General features: G+C 40.5%; 2 protein-coding genes across 2 annotated transcripts; both read right to left on the bottom strand.

Moving 5' to 3' along the window:
- Positions 1-93: 93 nt before the first annotated feature.
- LOC116122232 (serine/threonine-protein phosphatase 2A activator-like) lies at positions 94-3,806 on the bottom strand. The gene is made up of 2 exons (XM_031408127.1): positions 2,546-3,806; positions 94-493 (listed from the first exon to the last, which is right to left on the bottom strand). The coding sequence occupies exons 1-2, from the start codon at positions 3,694-3,696 to the stop codon at positions 487-489; spliced, it is 1,158 nt and encodes a 385-aa protein (XP_031263987.1). The 5' UTR covers positions 3,697-3,806; the 3' UTR covers positions 94-486.
- Positions 3,807-5,594: 1,788 nt separating this feature from the next.
- Positions 5,595-6,846, bottom strand: LOC116122233 (protein EXORDIUM-like 2). Its single transcript, XM_031408128.1, has one exon. The coding sequence runs from the start codon at positions 6,783-6,785 to the stop codon at positions 5,856-5,858; it is 930 nt and encodes a 309-aa protein (XP_031263988.1). The 5' UTR covers positions 6,786-6,846; the 3' UTR covers positions 5,595-5,855.
- Between the last annotated feature and the right edge of the window lie 16,148 nt (positions 6,847-22,994).

The raw sequence follows: 22,994 nt of genomic DNA, 5'->3' as shown, positions 1-22,994 counted from the left end.
AAATTAACCCAAGTTAATGTATAAAAACATGAAACAATCATAAAGACCAATCCACCCATGAAAACTTCAGCGCACTCAGCTTGTGTCACCATATTAATGCAACATGGGTATAAACGGATAGTTTATATCTGTCATGTCATTAAAAAGTAGAAAACCCACTGCAGAACTTAGGACAGAAAATTGTATACTAGGAGCTCTAACATACCAAATATTTGTAGACATAAGGTTTCATTATATTATCCATTCAACAGAAGACTGCTGGGCTTCCATTAAATGCAAAATATGATCAACAAAAATTAAGGCAGTGTGCTGCATCTGCTAAAGCCAAGTAGCATGGCAAACAAAAAAGAGGAAATACTAGATAAATTCATACTCCCAAAAGTATTATAATCCGAATAAGTTCTACTCTGGTAACTGTGCATAGAACCTTCTGGAAAATAAATCTCTTGATTCCACTGCATACATTCCTGATGTTGATATATCGAACTACTCCCTGATAAGAAACAAAGCAGAAATGAATTATCAGAGTTTAAGGAAAACAAAATTACACTCAGCTTTTCTATGACAGAAGAACATGCAACACTTACTACAAGCTACACATTTGCATGCACCTAAATATTTTTAGTCAAAACTAAGGCAAGTTAAGAAAACAGAATTTTATGGATAGTTTCCCAAAATATAAAGATAAAAACCATTGGCCACGCAAACATGTAGCAAAGCTTCAACCAATTTCTATGATAGCCCAGAATCCTGATTGCAGGAATACTGGTACTAAATCACAGCCACAAGTCCAATGAAAGAAATCAATTATATTGAAAATTGTAGTAATCAGAAACATTCTTACATAAAAATTATAATAAGGGAAGACATATCAAATATGCACAAAAAGATAACAGTTTTATAAGAGTGCAAACTTAGTCCAATGCAACTATAAACCCTTCAACAAACAAACCCACCCACCTCTCTTGTTTTGGAGTCATTCCTACATTGTTATCTCACAAACCTAATTTAGATTCTGTAATTCAATCATCTGCATATGGATAACATAATGATGGGTAAATATTTTGTTAAAATTTGGTAAATGAATTACCTAGAGGAGATGTTTGGTTGATTAGGTTTAAGGCACTACAAACTATGGCTAGAGACAGTAGGCATTGTTTAGATCTATAGCCAAGTATGAAGCAAACAATGAACCTGGTTATGGTGACACCTTCAGACAGTGTGGAAGCATCAGCTTCCAGTGTAAGACATGATGAACTATGTAAAGGAAATGGAGATAAAGATCTTGACAGACCATTTTTTTTAATGCCATCTTCAATGACAAGAACAATTATAATTCTGTCATAATTGTTACTTGGAGTCCTCATTACTGCACAACCAGATATGTTATGCATGAATGAGGTAGCCTTATAATCTTCATGTTGATAACAGTCAACTTAAAGATAGAAAATTCTGTTAGCAAAGGCAGTGAATGCCATCAGCCAACACATGGTTTTCATTTTGATTGATGGTGCTCAGATCAAACCGGAAAAATACTAAAGTGCAAGAATCACCTTGTATAGAAAGCAAAAAAGGACACCAAACGAGAAAGGAGAAAATATAAGAAGATCTAATCTGCACATGCCAAGGACAGGTAACAGCATTATGATGCAAGATCTCTAAAGTTGACAGAAGGGTCGAGGCAGTGGCGGCACCCTCCCTTAAAACGATTTTGGTTTGTAGACTGCGATGCAATCAAACATTTTATCCAATCGGGTGACAAACAGAAAAAGATTTAACAAAAAATGACTCAGAAAAAAGAAGATTTTCTCACTTCCCCTTTCTATTTACCATGATCACGGAAAATGACCCCTTATTGAGAGCAGTACTATATCTACTATGAGTAATAATATATGAGATCAATATTTTTAATGTGGTCTTCTGCAACAAGCACCTAAACTGAAACCTAGCTTTAAGCCAAGCAGTAATGTGTTCTGCATAATCTTTATGGATTGTATGAAAGCGCTAATTCCAAACAGAGATCCAGCTATTCTTAAACAACTTGGTTTATTAACAGCCCAAAAAAATCTATGCCACGCATCCCAACTCAAAATCATAATAAATCATATCTAAATGGTACATGCTGTTGGCTAACTTGGTTTATTTATGCCTATTAGCAGTTTGTATGATCCACAGAAACCAAAGTAAAAGTACTAACTGAAACATGGCTAATGCAGGCATCTATAATACGCTATTACAAACTGAGCTGAAGTAATTCCTAAATAATAAGAAATTGTAAATACAGCACTTCAACTCATAATAGTGCAATAGTGTATATCTAGTCATCATATAAATTTCATCCTATCCTTCCAACAACCAATTCAAGAATCAGGTGTACCACATAACAAACATATAAGTAATTCCAGAAATCATCTGTTACACTCAAACCCAATTCAATCGCTTAATTCAAGAAACAAACAACGTAACATGTAATACCAAGCAATCCATAACGATCAATTATGAAATAGATAATTAAATCACTCACAAACACGAAAAAGAACCATACCATCTAATGAGCCATCCGAACAGAAAATGCTGCATGATGGGAACCTTCTCGAGCACCTCCGCCTTATACATTTTCAGCAGCCCACTGTTAACCTTATTCCAATTTGGCACACCACTGATATCATCCAACAAAGGTGAGTGCTCAGCAAATAAACCCTTCTTCACCTTCTTCACAAAAGCAACACAGGAAAGATACATATACTCATTGGAAAAATTTTCCAAAATATCCTGATTATGAATTGACTTCGGCTTCATATACTTATGATCAATCAACTGCGAGGAACCAAATATAAATGGCAAGAAATGATAATCATCCAACCCCCAAACACCACGCGATCCAGCAGGCTCCAAACAATATACTAATTGCAATTTCCTCATCAACTCTAAGTACTTAACAAAAACCCTAGACACAACAGCTTGATAATCTTCTTCCTTAATTACTCCTAATCTAGCTAAGCAATATAACCAAGCAGTGAAATTAGTTTCATGACCAGTTCCGTAATCAATACGACTCGGATTACCAAAACTATCATTAAAATACGGAACAATTTCCACCGTGGCAGCTTGAAGTTCGTCAGGCAAAAAACGGAGCATTGCCGTATCGCTGTATTCAGTTAAACGGCTATTCCAGGTTCGGTAAGAGACGTTACCGTAACGAGACACCTGCTGAGCCGGAGGAATTACGTCGATCCATTGAATTAATTCGTCAATAATTGATGAAAGGGTGCGGATTGTTTGAGACTCGTGACATTGATCTGAAATTTTGTGCCCGCGAATGGACTCGGAGAGAGCGACGACGAAGCCGAGGAAATTTTTTCCGGAATCGGAATCAATGAAGTGGCGGACGTCATCGGGGGATTGGATTCGTTTGGAAGGAGTTTGGAATTTATAAGGAGGGGAAATTGTGGGAACCTTTTGGGATTGGGGAACGGGAGCAAGAATGATGGCTTGAGAGTTGTTTGGAGGGAGGTTAATGGCTGGAGCACGGATGGGACGGTATGTGGGAGGTGGGGAGATTTCGGAGTACGGTGGTGGTGGTTCGAAAGTGGTGGGGCCGCCGCATCTGGCGCAGCAGGATGTGATTGTTGTGGTGGTGGCAGAGGAGGGTGGCGTTTTGGGGGAGTGATCATGTTGATGAGATTCGGGTTCCATGTTTAGAGAAAGGAGAAAGGGAGTAAAGGTGGAAGGGGAATTAAATGAAAATGTTCTTGAAGGAAACTGGATGTGTCGACAAGAATGGATTGTTATGGGCTGAATTGATGGGGATTGGGATGTCGTTGGTTATGTAATTTTATCGAGGTCATGTCGTTCAAAAGTTTGATGTGAGACTGACATGCCGTTTATCAATCTTTTATTAGTTTCTTGGGTTGGAAATTGGAATAGCCTAAGACATGATTTTTTATTTTTATTTTTTTTCAAAAACACTTGCGGTCTGTTTTGGGAGTTTTATAGTAACGGTCGTTAGGTAAACCGTCGTAGCGGTGTTGAGGTAAACCATTGTAGTAATTTTGAGGAGTTTTTAGTAGCGGTTTTTAAAACACCCAATTTGTGCTTAGGAGTTTATTTTCTAGCGGTTCTGACAATTTTTTTAAATGATAAATTTACATAAATGCTCATAAAGTTAAAACACTCTCTCTTTTGCTTAATTAACTTTGATAAATACATATAATACCTACATTATTTGTTTTTATTTTCTTTCTCTCCGATCAAACAAGAGGAGTTATGATTAGGTCATCAGTTTCAGTTTCCAGTTGTATTTGGTTTGATGGAATATATTTTTGTTTCTTTCTATTAAGATTTGTAATGAAGCTCTTAAGAAAAGAAGTTTGCTATGTTGATTTCATACGAGGGAAAAAGAAAAAGGGATTTGCAGACTTTGAACCAGAGTTGCTCTGCTTTAACTTTCTCATGCACGGACAAGAGACTTAAGTAATCGGCGATCAGAATCAGATGGTAGCAGCTGTTATCTGGTACGGCAATGACCACCGAATCATCTGTTTTCAGACACTTTTAAATCCCTTTGATTCTCTTACCATTTGCTTTACTTTCCCATCTACTAAATCCCAAAACCAAACAAAACAAAACCCCAATCTCGCTCTATCTGTTATCCTTTTGTTTTTATTTTCATTTTAATATCTTTTTCCTTTCTTCATCTCAAATTGTTAACTTTCTCTCTCGTAACCCAAACGAAACAAACACAGAAATCTTGACTATCACAAATTAAACGAGTTGTGTGCAGTAAAGGGATTTGTGTGCAGCAAATTAAAACCATTCACTCACTTCGTGTGCAAGTAAGAGATTTGTGTGCTAGAGAGAAGTCAACAGCAGCGATAGTTGTGTGCAGCAAAGGGAGTGGAAAGGGATCTTTTTGAGATAAAAATTTTAAATCAGCCAAAATACCCCGATTTGGGGTGTTTTATAAATCCCTCAAAAATACATTACACTGGTTTTAGGGGGTTTTTAAACCAGTCAAAACCAGTTCATTAAAAATCTGGTAAATGGGGGTTTTTAAATACCTCAAAACCAGTCTAATTAAAAACCCTTTAAAACTAATGGAAAAAAAACTCTCAAACAGACCCTTAAAAGTTTATAACTGTCGCCGATCCCTTAGAGGCGAACAACCCTTCTTTAGGGAGAAATAATTGTTTTAATTATAAGGAACAGTCAGTCTTTTTTTTTTTTTATATATGAAAGAACATTGGTCCTTGGCAAAAATAGATCATTCATTGTGTATAATCAAAATTATTTAATACTTTGAATGTGATATGAGTTGACGTGATAGTTACTGATTCGAGTTATAAAAGAAGGTTATGAGATTAAGTTGTGAATATAATATTATTATTTTATTATGCATAACGTGGGGTTTTTGGTCACCTTGTTCACTTAAAATGTTTATCTCAACTTGGGTTTCGCAATAAAACGTGATTTTGTGATTTAAACATTTGGAGCTTACAAAAATCTGGATTAGGTTTTCCATTTAATGCCAAGCACGGATAATGCCAATAGTGAGTAGAAATTAAACTAAACTGCTGCCCAAAATAAAAATCATGTATCAGAAATTCAGAATCTCCATTCTCCGTCTTGACCAAACAAACCATTGCAACATTCAACATTCACAATATATACTTATCAGTTGCAGGTATATATGAAAACGTCTTTACACACTTTTTATTTGTACTCAACAAAATTACAACATACTAGCATTAAATATCTCTAATTAAAAAAAGACGTATCTACACGCAGTTACCATTACGTAGGCATACATGTATCATTTTGTGTTTGTATTGGTATCAGCCTTAATTTTATTTTGGTCACACGAGTGTTTTGCACGTGTTTGTCCGCGGGTCCCACATCGCGGGCAACAAATACTTGCGGCCATTTATGCCAATCGCATTATAGCTAGCTCCGCTCGTTTTCTCTACCAATACCTTCCCTGGATACCCCGGATACGCTCCTTTTCCAAATATACCCGTGCACGCACTAACGGCCTCAAGAGGCGCGTCTGCTGGCCCCTGAAAGTACCCGTTATTGAACGGGTTCGTCACCGTGCCTGCCAAAACTGTTGCCAGATTGATGATCATCCCGTCAACTCCGACGTCTCCGTTAGGAGCAACGAAAGGCGGAGTCTGTGGCCCGTAAATAGGTTGATGAAAGGGCCACGCGCACTGACCCGGACACTGACTCATCGAGTTACCAACCCAGGCATAAGCAAATTTGCTCTTCTTGTTTTGACCAGAACCGTGGGTCCCGCAACGACTCATGCAGAAACCATCCACTGCTACGTCAGCAGATGTCAAAAGAACGTTGACCGCATTATTCTTAATCCCTGCTTTCGAAGATAAAGCAATGAGTTGTTCGGTTTTTAGTAATTTTCCCAGTGAGTATTTTTCATCAAGAACCTGATTCCCTACAGCGAGAGATCGCCGACCGCCTTTGTATGTCTCGGTGGTTTGCCACCATGAAGAAACAGAAGGTCTAGGGGCTGTAGCAGAGCTGAATGAATTGAGGAAGTCAACGATTATAGACCTTTGAGCGGGAGAGAACTTTCCATACCAAACAAGATTAACGGTGACGTTTCCTTTGAGAAGTGGACCGTTATGATACTGTAGAACAAGCGGTTGCTGCTCAACAAGAGCTGACAGCGTTCTCGACGTGGCAAGGCAAGTGTTAGAAAGAGAAAGAGAGAGAGATAGTAAGAGAAGTGAAGAGAGGATGTCAGAGAGACGTGAAATAGAAGCCATTAAGTGAGAGTGAAGAAATTGCTTTGTTTGATTAACTTGAAAGTGTTTGATGAGAAAGTGGAGTAGTGGATTGTGATATTTATATAACAAGGAAGGAAGATAAGAGGATAGTGCGTGTGAAGACAGCTGGCTAATAAAGAGAAAAGTGCCGCGTGGCGAGGAGCTGACTTGTTGGTTACAGAAGACGCTAACAAAATTATGAGTGTATACAGTAATGAGGAGTGTTTAATAAGGAAGGCGTATACAGTGAAGGGAAGGAATTAAAGAAGTTTGATACTAATAAACTCTGTGCGGCCCCAAGACGTGCATACTACTTCTTTGTTAACAGTTTGTGGCTGCACCAAATGACAAAATATGTGATGTTAATTTATCAGGATTTGCATGCATCAAGACAAACGCGGTTTAGCCATCCCATTAAATTATTCATTCTGTCACCCATTGACCCTTTACAACTGTCTATATGACGGATTGCAGGTGTTAGATAGCGGCTTTTCTCAAGTCAAGGGATATCAACTATCAACTTGCTTAAAGATTGTTAAAGTCTTTAATGAATTGTCACCAATTCAACTGAAAATCTATTCAGCTGGATTTGGCAAAATCCACTCAATTCAATTGAATGAGTCGTCTTTAATATTTCAGCCTCTTCATTAGTTATTAAGAATGAAAGCTATACATGGAGAATAATTTACGTTGCCGGTAAAGGTTACTTGAAATGAACGGAAATGGAACTCAACAAGTGAAAAGAATTTATGCATTACCCTTTAAACCTTCTAAGTTTACAATATTTCCCTATAACTAATATTATAATAGAAATAGGTTGACAAATCCTTCTTATTAACTTTCTCTCATAAACATGACGTAACAACTTTAAATTAATCAAGTTACAATTGGTCAAGTAAGACTCATTATTGGACAAACATGATCTATTGCGAGCTGACACGTCGCGTTTGTGAGAAAAAATTTGTAAGAAGAGTTTGTGAGTATAGTATTACCCTTAATATTATTATAGAATAATCTTATGCTCATAACTGAGTCATACAACCAAGCAAAGATTTTACAAAATTCATATAAAATAACTACTATATCTTATATTTTTTGCCTAATTGTATGACTCAATTGTAAGTTATTACTCTATTCCTAACAAGTCATGACTCATGATACTAACAATAATACTATATATGAAGAATATAATAATGGTGGGGCGTATTATCATGGAAACCATGGATTTTTATCTTAAAGATAATGTTTAATTAATCTTATGGATTTCTATTTAATTTGAATGAACTTAGGTCATTAATAAATCATTACCGTCGATGATTCTTTTATATTTATAATCCATTTGTGCATCCCAGCCTGTTTCATGAATTATGCTTCTAGATAAATCCTAAATTTTAAAGGGGCATTGTCCGGCAGAGATGCTCTGATTAGGTTTGCGGAGTTGAACCCACCAACATAATTGAACGAATCAGCCGCGTCTTAAAAGTTCCAATAAGCTTAAATTCAAATCGTGTTAAGTGGAAGATCATTATTATTCATTAACTAAAGTTAATCATTGATCAACTTTCAGGCTCACTTTGGTAAGAAGGAATACGATGGATCAATATTCTACTTGTACACGTATTTCAAAAACATTATCCTACACTGTCTATTTATTATTTTTACGAGAAAAACAATATTTATTATTTTTATTTTTATCTATAGGTTGTAAGCCAAGCAATGGTAGCTTTTCAGTGGTGGTCGGCCATAGGCTATTAACTATTTTTTTAAACTAAAATATATATAAAATGCTATCATGAAAAAACACAAATAATCTTATTCTTTAAAAAAATAAAAAATAATAATAATATATTTATCGTAATACACTCTGGATTAGGAGCATACAAAAGGAATGAGAAGCTTCACTGTAAAGTCAAAAGGTCGGAAAGGTGAGACACTAACACAAAACAAAATTTTGAAAAGGGCAGTTGTCAGACGAGGCCGGATGGTCGGTGCTTATAGGTGACGTTTCAGAGTGAATGTTTATAGATATTGTGATGAACTGTGTTCACATGTGGAGTCCAGCGGTTAAATCGTGGCATGGCCGCGTGGGCGAGCTTTGCGTGAAAGTTATGGCTCTTGCGCCAAGCTGCTGCCTGCGTATGAGTGTATGGTGGTCCATACAATGTGTTGAGTGCGTAGACAAATTGGCACTTGAGGTCTTATTGTCATCGCTGGCGGCCTACCACGACCATTGGAATACGTTAATTTTGTGTGCAATTTGGGTCACGGATATTGCTAGATGCGCTTTGATTGCTGGTCTTGAATTTGCAAATTCGCCAAAAGATTTGATGAGCCCACAGTGATTACATGTCACAACTTATTTTCAGTATATATGATGACTTTAAACAAACAAACAAGTGTTGTGTGTGATTTTGCCAGAAAGCTGGCAAATCTTAGAAGCTTACAGAGCTATAGTTCGCTTCAAAATCAGCTCAGTCTAGGACAAGTTCGACCTAGAATTAGTACAATCCAGAGTAAGCTCGATTCAGCTAAAGCTCACCATGAGCGACCAATCCTATCAGTTGTTCGATAGATCAAGGATAAGCTTTAATCTCGGATATTTCAGAAGAGATAAGATCAACACCTCTGGTAGCGCAATCTTAGCGCTCAATTGCGAAAATCACGGGATTACACATAAAATCTAATCGCAGTCCCGAACTTATCTCTCTTTCCTTTATTAAAAACTTGTATAAATATCTCCTCAAACTATGGGAGAGGGGCTAGCAAATTAGTATTGTTATGCCTGAAAAAGTAGGGTTGACGTGGAGCCTCCTCAATAAAGGATGGTCAGAGCTCAAAAGAGTTCTGTGCCATCTAGGTGCGACCACGTCGCGCCTATCAATGTGGTATGACTTCTGTCAGTGCAGTAGGTGGGTGTCAGGCCAGCAAGCGGCTGGAGATCGCCCACGTGTCAAAGCCCTGCTTTAGTCGAGGAAATCCCTTGGGCAGGTGACCAATGGGACTCAAAGAAAGGATTTGCACGGCACCTACCCACTTGCAGCTTTTATAATCATTACCTTGAACTCTCCCACTATAAATAAAGGACTTCCCTCTCATTTGGAGGGATTAGCTAATTTTACGCTGAAATGGCTCGCTCTCTCTCTCTCTTTTGTATTCTCTCTCTAAACTGTAACTCAGCTCGCTGAACGCGACCTGACCTCTCCCTCTTATTAATACAATAGCAGTGGACGTAGGATTCGCTTTTGAGCATCCGAACCACTTTAAATATTGTTCTTCACCTTTTATTTAATTCAATCCCCTCATATCACATGTGACTTCTAAGTCTTTTTAGCATTTTACACGTGCGAATAGTTGGTGTCAAAATCAAGAATCAACAGTTTGGCGTTAGAAGGAGGGCCTGATTTAGTAGCTACTCTTCATCAGAAAAACCTTAGAGTAATCGGTCCCACAACAGCAAATGGCTCGCGGTTTTGAATATGAGCGAATCAATTATGGCAATGAAGAAATCCCCTAGGTACAGGAAGATACTTTTCTCGAAATGCCGCCAGTCCAGCATAATATCATGGGGGATATTCCTTCAAGCTTGCGGCTCGATCCATTCGTCATGAGTTACCTAGAGAGGTTCAATAACACTCTTCAAATGGTAAGCCAAAGGTTAGACCGATTGGATCGAGTCGTGCCACCCGAATCCAATAAGGTGGTGCCATCGCCAAAAACTCTTGCAGGTAGCATGAAAGCGCGGAAAAGGGCGAAAGCCCATACCGGGCGCACTGTAGCGTGTCAGAGAAAGGGAAAACAATTAGCGCACAACAGACCCAAGGCCTTCGAGAGACTAGCGAACACCAATCGCGCCCCGTGTAGAATACTCGTGGCATTGCGACTCGGCGATATGTGGCAGCATGAGCCGTCTCGCACCATGTCGCATGGGCACTCCCATAAAAGTGCAAGGCAGGGAGATTCCTAATATCGCCAGAACGATGACTTCGATCGTCGTTGTGCAGGGGATTCCCATCGTCCGTGGGTCGGTTCGTGCCATCGCGGAGGTCGGGAAGACTCCTTGAATCGATCAATGCCATCACGCAGCTCTAGCCAACATGTGTCGAGATTGGCCAGATCTTCCAGCTGAGGTGAGGAAGAGTCCGATTTGCGGTCTTTCCTTAACCGCAACCATGAAAGTCGAACCCATGTTGCGAAAAGTTATCACCAGGTAGCTCTGCTACCTTAGATTAAGGAGCTACAGCAAGCTCTAGATCAGCTTAAGGCTCAGCAGAATGAGCAAAGGCAAGTCGCAGAGGCGTATCCCTTTTCTCCGGTAGTGTTAGCTACCCCTCTCCTATCGAGATTCAGAATGCCTGACATGCGAGCATTCGATGGGAATTCTGATCCACATGATCATTTATATGAGTTCAACGACCTCATGGAATTCTACCAAGTCTCTGACTTGGCAAAATTTCGTTGCTTGGCAGTAACCCTTACTGCCCATGCCAAGCGTTGGTTTAGGTCGCTTCCAGCAAGATCGGTCGGCCCATGGCCTCAAATGAGCTTGACATTTCTGAGGCACTTCTAGGCGAACAGAAAGTTCTCAATGCCGCTAAGCTACTTGAGCAATATACTGCTAGAGAGGGATGAACCCCTCCAATCTTATATAGAATGGTTTCACAGGGAGCTCCACAAAGTGGATCATACTTCCAAAGAGTCTACTCGGACTCTCATCATTGCGGGAGTTTGCCCACAGACAGACTTGTCGAAGGAACTGCAATCTGAGGATGATGTTTCCCTTGCTTTTACAACCTTACTGAAAAGTACCTCCGGATTGAAAGTTTCGTGGAAGCTTTTAGTCGCCACAACCCCGATCTTTCTGGTATTGCTCCCAACCGGGGGGAGAATAGGAGGACTGATCGTAGATGGGCTAATGATGATCAGCGAAAAGGAAAGAAGCAACGGTACGAGCCCAAGAAATCTTATGCCCCAATTCCTCGTCGCGATTGCGACAAGAGTCAATACACTCCTCTGAATGCCTCGGTATCGGCTATTTTGGATAAATCAGAGGAAGCCGGTTTACTCAGAGAGCCCAAGCCCATGAAAAATCTCCCTTCAACCAGAAACAATAAAAAATATTGTCGATATCATTGGGATTATGAGCATCACACTGATGATTGGCAGGCCCTCAAGCAGGCAATTGCGGACCTTATTAAACAAGGGCACTTCAAAGAGTATGTTGATGACTCAGCTCCCGTTCAGGGAAAAAATCAAGAGGAACCAAGGAAGAGGCGTTGTGGTCACAAAGGTCTCTATTGTGTGGGGGATCATCTTTGGAGGACCACACCTTGCAGGTGTTAGTGTATGATGCCCTAGGAACCAATCGTGTTGTCGGTTTCAGGACATTATATCTTGTAAATGTATTATGAATAAAAGAAAGTGTTCTTATTTCACATGTTGATTTTCTGCTTTATTTATATTATATTATATTTAATATTGCATGTGAAATGTCCGGATGACACGAATCTTCAAAAGATCAAATCATCAAAGAATTCCCTACGCAAGTAATGTTAATTGGGCAATAACATTGCATATTAGGCATGTTGAATGTCTCTATTGAATATCATGTGATGGTATTAGTATGGGTGATTATAAGAGGTATGTCACTAAGACATTAGCATGGATAAACGGTTAGTGAATTGTTTATCGAATACGACCGATTACGATGAATCACATGGATATGGTCAATGATGCATCGTATGATCGTGCTAGTGTACCATTGATCCTTAGACCTAAGACATCACGATTAGATTCAACATAGGATGCATATGGTTCATATGGTGTATAAGCACGAGACTAGTCACGTCTTGTGTAATAAGCTAGTTTGGTCATATGTTATTCATGTGCGAGGACAAGTGATGGTCAAGATCGGATCCATTAACTCAAAATAGTCCAATCTCGAGTTCCCAGACGAATGTCAATAAACATTGGAAAAGGAAAATCTATGGCTAGAGTATAATGAATGTCAAATGAAAAGTACTTTCATGTTGGCGAGTTCTATTGTATCAATTGACAATTCGATTAAAGATTAACTTAAAGGTTTTGACATACCATGAACCATTCTTAATCGGGATTAGATAACAGAGGGATTGACTACATAGTACGTACGATCAAAATAGGTTCATTGGAGTTTACACTTCATTGTGGTTTAGGGGTTATGGAATATTGCTAGACGTCTACCATAAACAGTGGGAGTTTCGATTATAAAGAATTATAACGAAGCATATCAAAATCTGATATTGGGCACACGGCTAGATCACAGTGAACCAAAATGGTCACACATAAAACCAAGCTCAAGGAGAGAGAGTAATACATATCATTAATCAAATTAATGACGTTTGGACGTAAACAGTTGCATCGGAATTAATGTATTGGTGAGAAACAATTATCCATGGATAGCTAGCACTAACCAAGGGTAATAAGGATTTATTAAATATTATTATTGAATCGGATTTATTAAATATTATTATTGGCAAAAGTGCATTGGTTTTATTCTAAAGGGTTAGAATATTTAATGGAATTAAAATTTGGTCTAATTATGAATTAACCATAAAACCAAGGACTTGACATAAATGCTTATTCTCAAGTTAATTTTAAATTGTTTGAGGCCTTCCCAAAATAATTTAAATTACACTTTGTGCCCATGGTATATAAATTAGTTTTATGCCATTTTAATTGAATTGAATCAATTAAAGCAAAATCACTCTCTCATTTTCTCTCTCACTCTCACGGTTCTCTCTTCCTTGACTTATGTGGATCATATTTTGAGGGTCTTCAACTTCACTTGAAGAACTAAGATTCCAAGAAAGAAGATTCAAGTGTTGAATAGCAAAAGAGTAGGTAATATTCCATCCTTACCTTAAAATTTTTTGGGCTTATGTGTTATGTTTGGGTTCTACCTTACATCCATCATCTTGATCATTATTTTCTCTCCGTTTCCATGTCCAAAATGCATGAACCCAATAGCAAGGAACTCTCGAGGCGCCCAAGAAATGTATGCTCAGGAAGCTTGTCATGACCTCATAAGTGTCATGAACACGACGCCGCGACCCGCCAAGGTTCTCAGAGAGGAAGAAATCACATTCTCCGAGAAAGACGTGGTGCGAATGCATCATCCCCATAAGGATGCTTTCGTCATCACGCTTGAAATAGGTCGGTGTGAAGTCTACATAATACTGGTAGACAATGGAAGTGCCATGAATATCTTATTTCAGCGAGCATTTGAGAATATGAAACTGGACAAGGCAGATCTGAAGCCTGCCTCTATCCCTTTATACGGTTTCACCGGGGATCATTTGATTCCCAAGGGGATGATCTCGCTCCAGGTCATGTTGGGGGAAACCAACGAGATGACCAAGATGACAGAGTTTTTAATAGTAGACTATTCGTCCGCTTTCAATGGCCTTTTGGGATGACCTCTACTACGAAGCTTCAAGGCAGTCACTTCAATCTACCATCTGAAGATAAAGTTTCTCACCCCGACGGGGATAGGGGAAGTAAGTAGATCCCAATGCGCATCTCACGACTGCTATATAAGGGTAGTGCAGATGACGTGCAAGGGAAAGAGAACACCAGTTGGCATCCCTGAGCAGGCAATGACGATAAGTAGGATCGAGCCACAACCTGACTCGATTGAGCACAACATGGATCCTCGCATCCAGGAATGCCCTCATAGTGGGTCGGTCGATGACCTATCCAAGGTATTGGTCGATCAAAGCGAGCCAACCTGAGTGTTAAGAATCGGGAGTAATCTCAACCCTCACCTCACCTCGCCAATGACCTGACATGAGTCCATGTGAATACGTCGAATCTATTCGCATGGACTCATGTTGACATGGTCGGGATTAGCCCGAATGTTCTATGTCATGTCTTGAATATTAATAATGCGGTCAGGCCGATTCGCCAAAAGAGGAGAGCAATTGTCCCCGAGCGGTATGCTGCCTTAAAAGTTGAGGTAGATAACCTCCTCTTGAACAGGTCTATCTAGGAGGTACTTTACCCGAGCTGGGTTGCCAACCTGGTCTCAGTAAAGAAGCCTAACAACAAATGACGGACCTACATTGACTTCACCGATCTCAACAAAGCCTGTCCGAAATAACAACTTTCCCTTATCGAGAATCGATAAGCTCGTCGATGCCACCTCCGGGCACGAGCTGTTGAGTTTTATAGACGCCTACTCGGGATACAATCAGATTTTGATGTACGCATCAGACGAAGAGCATATCTCATTTGTTACAGATCGAGGGTTGTATTGCTATAAGGTTATGCCCTTCGACCTAAAAAATGCTGGGACGACTTACCAGCGGCTGGTTAACCGAATGTTTTCTGAGCAGATCGAAGGATCGATGGAAGTCTATGTTGATGACATGCTGGTCAAATCACATGTCACCTCGGATCACATAGCGTATTTCACTAAGATGTTCAGCATACTTTGAAGATACAAAATAAAGCTCAATCCTCTTAACTGTTCATTCGAGGTATCCTCGGGAAAACTCTTGGGGTATATGGTTAACTAGAGGGGGATAGAAATCAACCCCGAATAGATCCAAGCTCTCTCTGATATGAGAAGCCTGACTAATTGAAAACAGGTTCAGAGTCTTAATGGGCAAATAGCGGCTCTTACTCGCTTCATATCAAGAGCAACAGATTGCTGCTTGCCATTTTTCAATATACTTATGGCCAATCAAAAGTTTGAATAGACTTCGGACTGCAACAAGCTTTTCAAAGCATTAAAGAGCCTCTCCCTCAAGAAATTCTTCTTTTCTATTTGTCCGTCTTTTAGCATGCGGTTAGTGCAGCTTTAATTCGGGAAGAAGACAAACTTCAATGGTCGGTATATTACACGAGCAAGCATCTGGTGGACGTTGAAATGCGGTATCCAAAAATGGAGCAATTAGCTTATGCCCTACTGGTCGCCTCCAGAAAGTTGCGACCTTATTTCCACGCCCACACATCTATGTATTGACCAAATACCCACTCAGGCAAGTCTTCTAGAAGCCAGAGGCTTTAGGCAAGTTGCTCAAGTGGGTGATGGAACTAAGTCAGTTCGATTTGCAATACAAACTAAAAGCAACCATTAAAGGGCAGGCTGTTGCCGATTTCATTTTGGAGTTTTCACACCAACCGATTCAGGAATCCGAGCAATAGTCCAGCGAAGTCACATAGGAAACTATTAAGAATCTATTGACCTGAAGCCTCTATGTCAATGGATCCTTGAACAAGAAAAGGGTCGGGGCAGGTCTTCTCCTTCTTAGTCTAGAAGGGACTTGCATCCATGGTATTCTTCGGTTTGGGTTCAAAGCTACCAACAACGAGGCTGAGTATGAAGCACTACTCGCTAGTCTATGGTTGGCAAAAGTTGGGGTCAATCGCGATCAGTATTCGCAGCGACTCCATGCTGGTTGTTAATAAGATTTTGGGAGAGTATCAAGCCAATGAAGAAAACATGATAGTTATCTAAAGAAAGCTAAAGTCGCACTCGAGTCTTTCAAGCACTTTGTGATCACACAGATTCCTAGAGATAATAATTCTGTCGCGGATGCCTTGGCAAGAATAGTCTCATTACTAGACTCAGATGCCCCAGAAAGAATTCCTGTTTGATACATAGAGATCCCTAGTATCAGCTCGTTCGAATAGGTTGTGGTTACGACAGAATCAGTTTCCTGGATGACCCCAATTATTCAATATCTTCGAGATGAGACATTGCCCAATGACAAGATTGAGGCAAGAACCTTACGAACTAGAGCTGCTCGTTACACACTCATAGGAGATCAGTTGTACAAACGAGGGTTTAACACCTCTCTCCTCCAATGTGTAACTGATGAGGAAGCGGACTATATCATGCGGGAGATACATGAAGGGATTTGCAGTAATCGCATTGCCGCGCGATCCCTTGCTAACAAAGTTGTTTGTCAAGGGTACTACTGGCCCCAACTTCAAGAGGATACCTTTAACTTTGTAAAAAAGTGTAACAGGTATCAGCAATTCGCGAACATACTGCGAGCTTCTTCCCACCAACTGATAATAATAACCAACCCCTAGTCATTCTCCATATGGGGAATTGATCTTATTGGACTCATGCTAGCCGGAAAGGGAGGAGTCAAGTATGCTGTGGTCGCGGTGGATTATTTCACCAAGTGGGCTGAAGCTGAACCCTTGGCCACGATCACTACTAAGAAGCTCAAGGACTTTGTCTTCAAAAATATAGTGTGCCGTTATGGAATTCCTCATCCACTCATCTATGATAATAGGAAGCAGTTCGATAGCGAGGAATTCAAGCAGTTTTGTGATGAGCTTGGGATCTATAAAAAGTTCGCCTCAGTCGCAAGACCTCAAGCAAATATCTAGGTTGAAGCTGTCAATAAGACCATCAAGGATACTTTGAAAGCTAAGCTTGGCATTGCCAAGGTTAATTGGGTCGGCAACCTCCCAGAAGTCTTATGGGCATACAAGACAACTCCGAGAACCTTTACTTTGGAAACATTTTTCTCGCTAGCATATGGCTGTGAGGTTATGATTCTAGTGGAAATGGGGAGTGGTTCACTTCGGAGAGACATGTTCAATGAAACAGACAATGAAGCACTTATGCGTGCAAGTCTGGACTTAGTTGAAGAACACCGCGGTAAAGCTTGGTTAAAGATAGCAGCCTACCAGCAGCATGTGAAAAGATTCTTCGACTCAAAAGTTAGGAGAAGAGACTTTCAGGTCGACGACCTGGTTCTGAAAGAAGTCTTTCTCGGTATAAGGGAACCAAGCGCAGGAGTATTGGGAACAAACTGGGAAGGCCTCTACCGTATTGCCAAGGTAATACTACCAGAGGGTTATCACCTTAAAGGGTTAACGGTTCCAGAGTACCGTAAGCTTGGAATGTTGAGCATCTTTGCCCATATTTTCAGTAATTCTGAACTCGCTCTTTTAGTTTTCTTGTAAAAATTCCCTCGTAAGCTTTGTAATTAAGATCGCTTTTAAGCCAAATTCATCTTATATAAATGTATGATCTTGTTCCTCGCATTATTTTTATCTTTCTGTTTGCATATGTAATAGTTATGAAGTACGAAAATTTAGAAGTGCCATCACAAATGGCTGGAGAACGTCTTTCTGTTCGCATATGTAATGTTTGTGGAGTATGAAAAAATTATAAGTGTTATCACAAACAGTTTAAGAATAATCTTTTCATTAATAAAATTTTGAGTACATAGGTAGGAATGTGCGAGGACGTCAAAAGCAAGGTTGTGGGAAAAGTTAAAGCATACGCAATCACTGGTTTTCATCCCCAGGCCCTTCGGCTATGACCTCGACCTCGCCAGGTTGGTCGCCGACCTCCTAGTCAGTTGTTGGGTCCTTTGGAACATACTCCTCCGACTGATCCTCGTCGGATAAGGCCCTAGACCTTCCTCCTCATCATCAACTCTCGCCATGGAGGCAAGGATCATCTGGTGATCATCCGTAAGGTCGGTAAGGTCCATGGTCAGGTTCTTTGGCTGAAGGGCATAAATGGTCTAAATTGACCAATCAGCGACTCTCCTCTCGATTTCCTGCTCTTGTCACTTCATCTCTTCAGCTAAAGAAGCAACCCGCCCTTGGGACATTTCCAGATCCGCTTCAAGTACCTTCTCGGTCGTCTCCCACAACCAAGCTCTCTCTTTCTCTGCCCGCAAGGCCCGTTTAGAGTTAGCCCGGAGCTCCAGTTCTTTCTTGCCACACTCTTTAGTGAGCCTGGCCACTATCCTCTGAAGCTTTTTAAGCTCTTGTCCCCTATTCTCCCGCTCGGTTTTCTGGAAGTCCACTGTCCGAAGAGTAGAGTTCCTCTCCAACATGTACTGGTTCGTCTGAATGGTGGACAGGCTCAGCTCTTTTACTGTAGTTGCTAAGTCGTGCTTCAGTTGTGTGTTCTCTTCCTTCAGCCTGAAGAATCCCCTGGCAGCTTCCAGTTGGATCTTTTGTTAGGCCAGGTGCGTGGCGAGCAAAGACTGTATAGTGAAATAAGAAAGCGTTAGACTTTGTCTCCTTGAAAAAAGTAAAGTAAGTATTGGAAAGTTTTCGTTGAGGACAAATCGTCTTACCTAGCTTTACATTTGAACTGCCCTGATCATCAAGTCCGCAAGGTAGGAGGCCACGAGCTCTTCAAAGACTTTGGCAAGTTGGAACTCCAAAAGGGTGAACACCACCGATTGCAGGTGCTTTAGAAGTTGACCCATAGAGTCCAACACCGGTGTGCCAGCTCTTGAAGTAGAGGGCATCTCGCCAGCCGGTCCTTTGCCTTCTCTCCTCTTGGGAGCCGCGGTCTCCCTTTATCCCCTGCGTGGATGGCTTAGGATCAATGTAACCCCGGTTGTGCACCTCGAGCTCCCGCCCGAGTGAAAAAGCTGATACGGCTGCGACCTCCCAGGCTACATCCCCAAGCCCTCCGACTTGGACTCTGACTCCTTGGGTTACAACACCTTTCTTTTCTTGGACTTTTGGCCCATGGTCTTATGCTTTGGGTGAGCAGCCGCAGACTGAGAAGGTTCTACTGGTTGTTTGACAGGTGGTTGCGCCCCTACCTGCGCTCCTCCAACAAGGGTGTCACTAGGGCCCGCCTCGGCTGGTTCTGTCGCGTCGACCCGGGGAAAAACAAACACCCTCTCTCTCAACGACCTTAGCACTTCGGGTGGCATATTCGTTGCATGCAGATACTATTAGTAAAAAAGTTTGCTACATGCAAAAGCAAAAAAATTTCTAAGACTGCGGACACTTACGAGTTAAGGTTTCCAAGGTTGCTTCCGAATTGAAGAAGCCGTACTTCCTCAAATTTGCAATTGTTACAAGCAGTTTCGCATCGCGACAATAATCTGGCAAGTTACCAAATGATACTATTTGGTTGAAGTCAGCAAGATCTGTCAACCTGGTTGACTTGTTTCCTACGAAGAGACAAGAAAGATCGTTAGAAAGCAAAGCCAAAAAGAAAAGAAAAAATTCAGTAAGTACAAGAAGGGAAGACCTACCCGGTTCCCTGAATTGGCAACGCCGTCATAACGAAAAAAGAAAAACTTAGTCTCATACGCCTCGACATTACTAGGGTAATTAAAGTTGCCTCCCTCGATCGAAGATCACTTCGAGAGGTAATAAGAATCCGTATCTTTGCTCTTCTTCAAGTAATACGAGCAAGCGAGCTCCAGCGCAGTCAGCTGGCAGAGGCCGTTCTTAGCGCACGCGATATACATAGCCACATCTATCATATATGCGTTCGGCGTCAGCTGCAGAGGTGCGACCTTGAAGTAATCGAGGATTGACCTGATAAAATGGTGGAAAGAAATTAATGCCCCGCATTTGAAAATGGACTCGGAGACCGCGACCATTCCCTTTGGGGGATTTCGAGCTGTGTACAACCTGTACCGGAATATGTCTATGCTAAGTGTGTACTGGTCTACCACCCTCTGTATCTCCTCAGGGGTGGCCACTGACAGAATCTCCTGTGAAGAACCCGTTGGGGCGTCCTGCGCCTACGAGCTCGTCCCCTCATTTGTTCTGCTTGCTATAGGGTCCATCTCTTCTACGGTCTGAAAAAGAGGGGCATGCAGAGATTACTCAGTATCCGTACAAAATTTTGTATGATGAAGTCGAAGGACAAAGCCCTAATGTATCTTTCAAAAACCCTAAAAAGTCCTTGGGGACCACCCCCAATGATTCGTACCATAAAAACATATTCCTTATAGAAGACTAGCCATAAACACCCACCATTATCGCATGAATAAGCTAAATTCAAAGCAGAAAAATGATAAGTAATAGAAGGATCTTCCTCAACTCTTGGCTATAGAGGGTGAACTTCTTACAATGAACGGAAAGTGCGCACCAACTTAAAGGATTGAAAATCTGGTCTCGCGAGAGCTTTTTGATTTTTCTGAAAGTATGAGTGTTGTGAAATTATTTAAGGTGAGCCTGGGTTTTATAATGGAGGAAATGACGATTTGTCTTCCCAAAGCCAAGCGATGTTTGGGCGTAATGCGTCTCTCTTCGTTGATCACGACCACGTGTCATCAATCGGCGAGAATGAGTAACTGCCACACTTTGAGAAATTCAATCGTCGCTTCTCTCCGTTGAAATAATCGAGCGACGGCTCGATTCTCTCCTCCACATTAAACTCCACATTAAATGCGCTCTCATCCGTATTTAATGCCCTGATAAAGAATGTTGTTTCAACATGGCTTGCATTTAATGCGCATGACTGACACTTATTGCGCACATTACACGTTTGTCAAAATAAAGGATACTTCATTAATGGATTAGCTGTCAAGCGCAACGGATAACATCTGATAGAACACTCTTCGTCGCATGTCGGTTGTAAAGCGATGTGATTCCTTGCCTCCAGCAGAAATATGCTAAGTGTAATTAGGTCGCGGACCTCGGTTAAGATAAGAGGCACATCGATACGGCACTGAGTAGGGTCTAATCTAGGTCGTCGACTTCGCAGAAGAAAACCATCTCAAGTCGCTCGTAGAAAACTGTTCTGCGACCTCCTTGTAGCTAGGTTGGCTCGACCAAGTGTCATTTGGGATATGTCAAATCATGACATAATTATGAAGTTCGCAAGGTTCGATCCTTAAACCTTAAAAACTGGGGGACTTCTGTTATGCCTGAAAAAGTAGGGTTGACGTGGAGCCTTGTCAGTAAAGGATGGTCAAAGCTCAAAAGGGTTATGTGCCGTCCAGGTGTGGCCACGTCGCGCCTAGAGCAAGTGGTATGGCTCTTGTCAGTGCAGCAGGTGGGTGCCAGGCCAGCAAGCAACTGGAGATCGCCCACGTGTCAAAGCCCTGTTTTAGTCGAGGAAATCCCTTGGGCAGGTGACCAATGGGATGCAAAGAAAGGATTTGCACGGCCCTTACCCACTTGCATCTTTTATAATCATTACCATGAACTCTCCCACTATAAATAGAGGACTTCCCTCTCATTTGGGGGGATTAGCTAATTTTACGCTGAAATAGCTCTCTCTCTCTCTCTCTCTCTCTCTCTTGTATTCTCTCTCTAAATTGTAACTCAGCTCGCTGAACGCGACCTGACCTCTCTCTCTTATTAATACAATAGCAGTGGACGTATGATTTGCTTTTGAGCATCTGAACCACTTTAAATATTGTTCTTCACCGTTTATTTAATTCAATCCCCTCATATCACGTGTGACTTCTAAGTCTTTTTAGCATTTTACACGTGCAAGTAGTTGGTGTCAAAATCAAACATCAACAAGTATAGACAGTTTCATATAATCTCTTGTAAGTTCTCATATATAGTAACAAGAGAACAGTGGACGTAGGTTTAAGTTCTTACTTGCCGAACCACTTAAAAATTCGTTTGTGTTTTTTACTTTGACGCAGTTTCATATTGCATTGCTGATTTTCATTAAATCACACAAACATCGGTTTTGATTCTGTCAAGGTTAATCGAATCCCCCTGGTTGGTATAAGTTTTCATATCAACAGTAAGAAAATAAGTTAACTGTATGTTACAAATGCATTAAAAGGTCGGAAAACATATATAATACTCACTGTGACTGGTTTTTCTTCCACGAGGTTGTTTCTTTACTAAAGTTCTTAGAGCAATAATTTCCATATTTCCCGATCTCTCAATTCACGAACACTGAAGTTATAGGAATTTCTTGTCCAAAATTTTGATAAAATTTGACATGATAATGAAAATGAATATTTTTTATTGTTTTTTTGAAGAATAATACGTGTACTGATTCATTTTACAAACTTGCTTATACAGATTAATGTGCTACAATTAGATTGGATGATTTAAAATTAAAGATAATGAAATAAATTAAAGCGAATGAATTTATCAAGATATAATGTTATTACATAAGTTTGAATGATTAATTTTATATATAGTATTTATTCTAATTTTTTTAGTTGTTAGTGACTTAGTTCTGCTGCATTGGTAGTTCTTCCAATAGCTTGCTTTTAAGAATTTGTAAATGTCAACTACATTATCTTAGTTCTTCCTTTAAAGATCGACGAGGGTAATACTTGGTCACATGCAATACTTGAAAAATACCATTCCTCAACAGGAGATCAACTCTCAAGAAGCATAACCTTTTGTTATTGTTATGCCTAGGAAAATAAGGGCTGACGTGGGAAAGTCACGTGAAGAGTGACCTGCTCCCGTCAGAGTAACACGCACACGTCAGACCTGCCAAATGAT

The sequence above is a fragment of the Pistacia vera genome, unplaced genomic scaffold, assembly GCF_008641045.1.
Source record: "Pistacia vera cultivar Batoury unplaced genomic scaffold, PisVer_v2 Contig1326, whole genome shotgun sequence".
Taxonomy (NCBI): Eukaryota; Viridiplantae; Streptophyta; class Magnoliopsida; order Sapindales; family Anacardiaceae; genus Pistacia; species Pistacia vera.
The sequence above is the reverse complement of the archived record's forward strand: the minus strand, read 5'-3'. Positions and strand labels throughout refer to the sequence as shown.

Coding starts and splice junctions, on each gene's coding strand:
- LOC116122232 (XM_031408127.1), bottom strand. CDS start 3,696: ATGGAACCCGAATCTCATCAACATGATCACTCCCCCAAAACGCCACCC.
- LOC116122233 (XM_031408128.1), bottom strand. CDS start 6,785: ATGGCTTCTATTTCACGTCTCTCTGACATCCTCTCTTCACTTCTCTTA.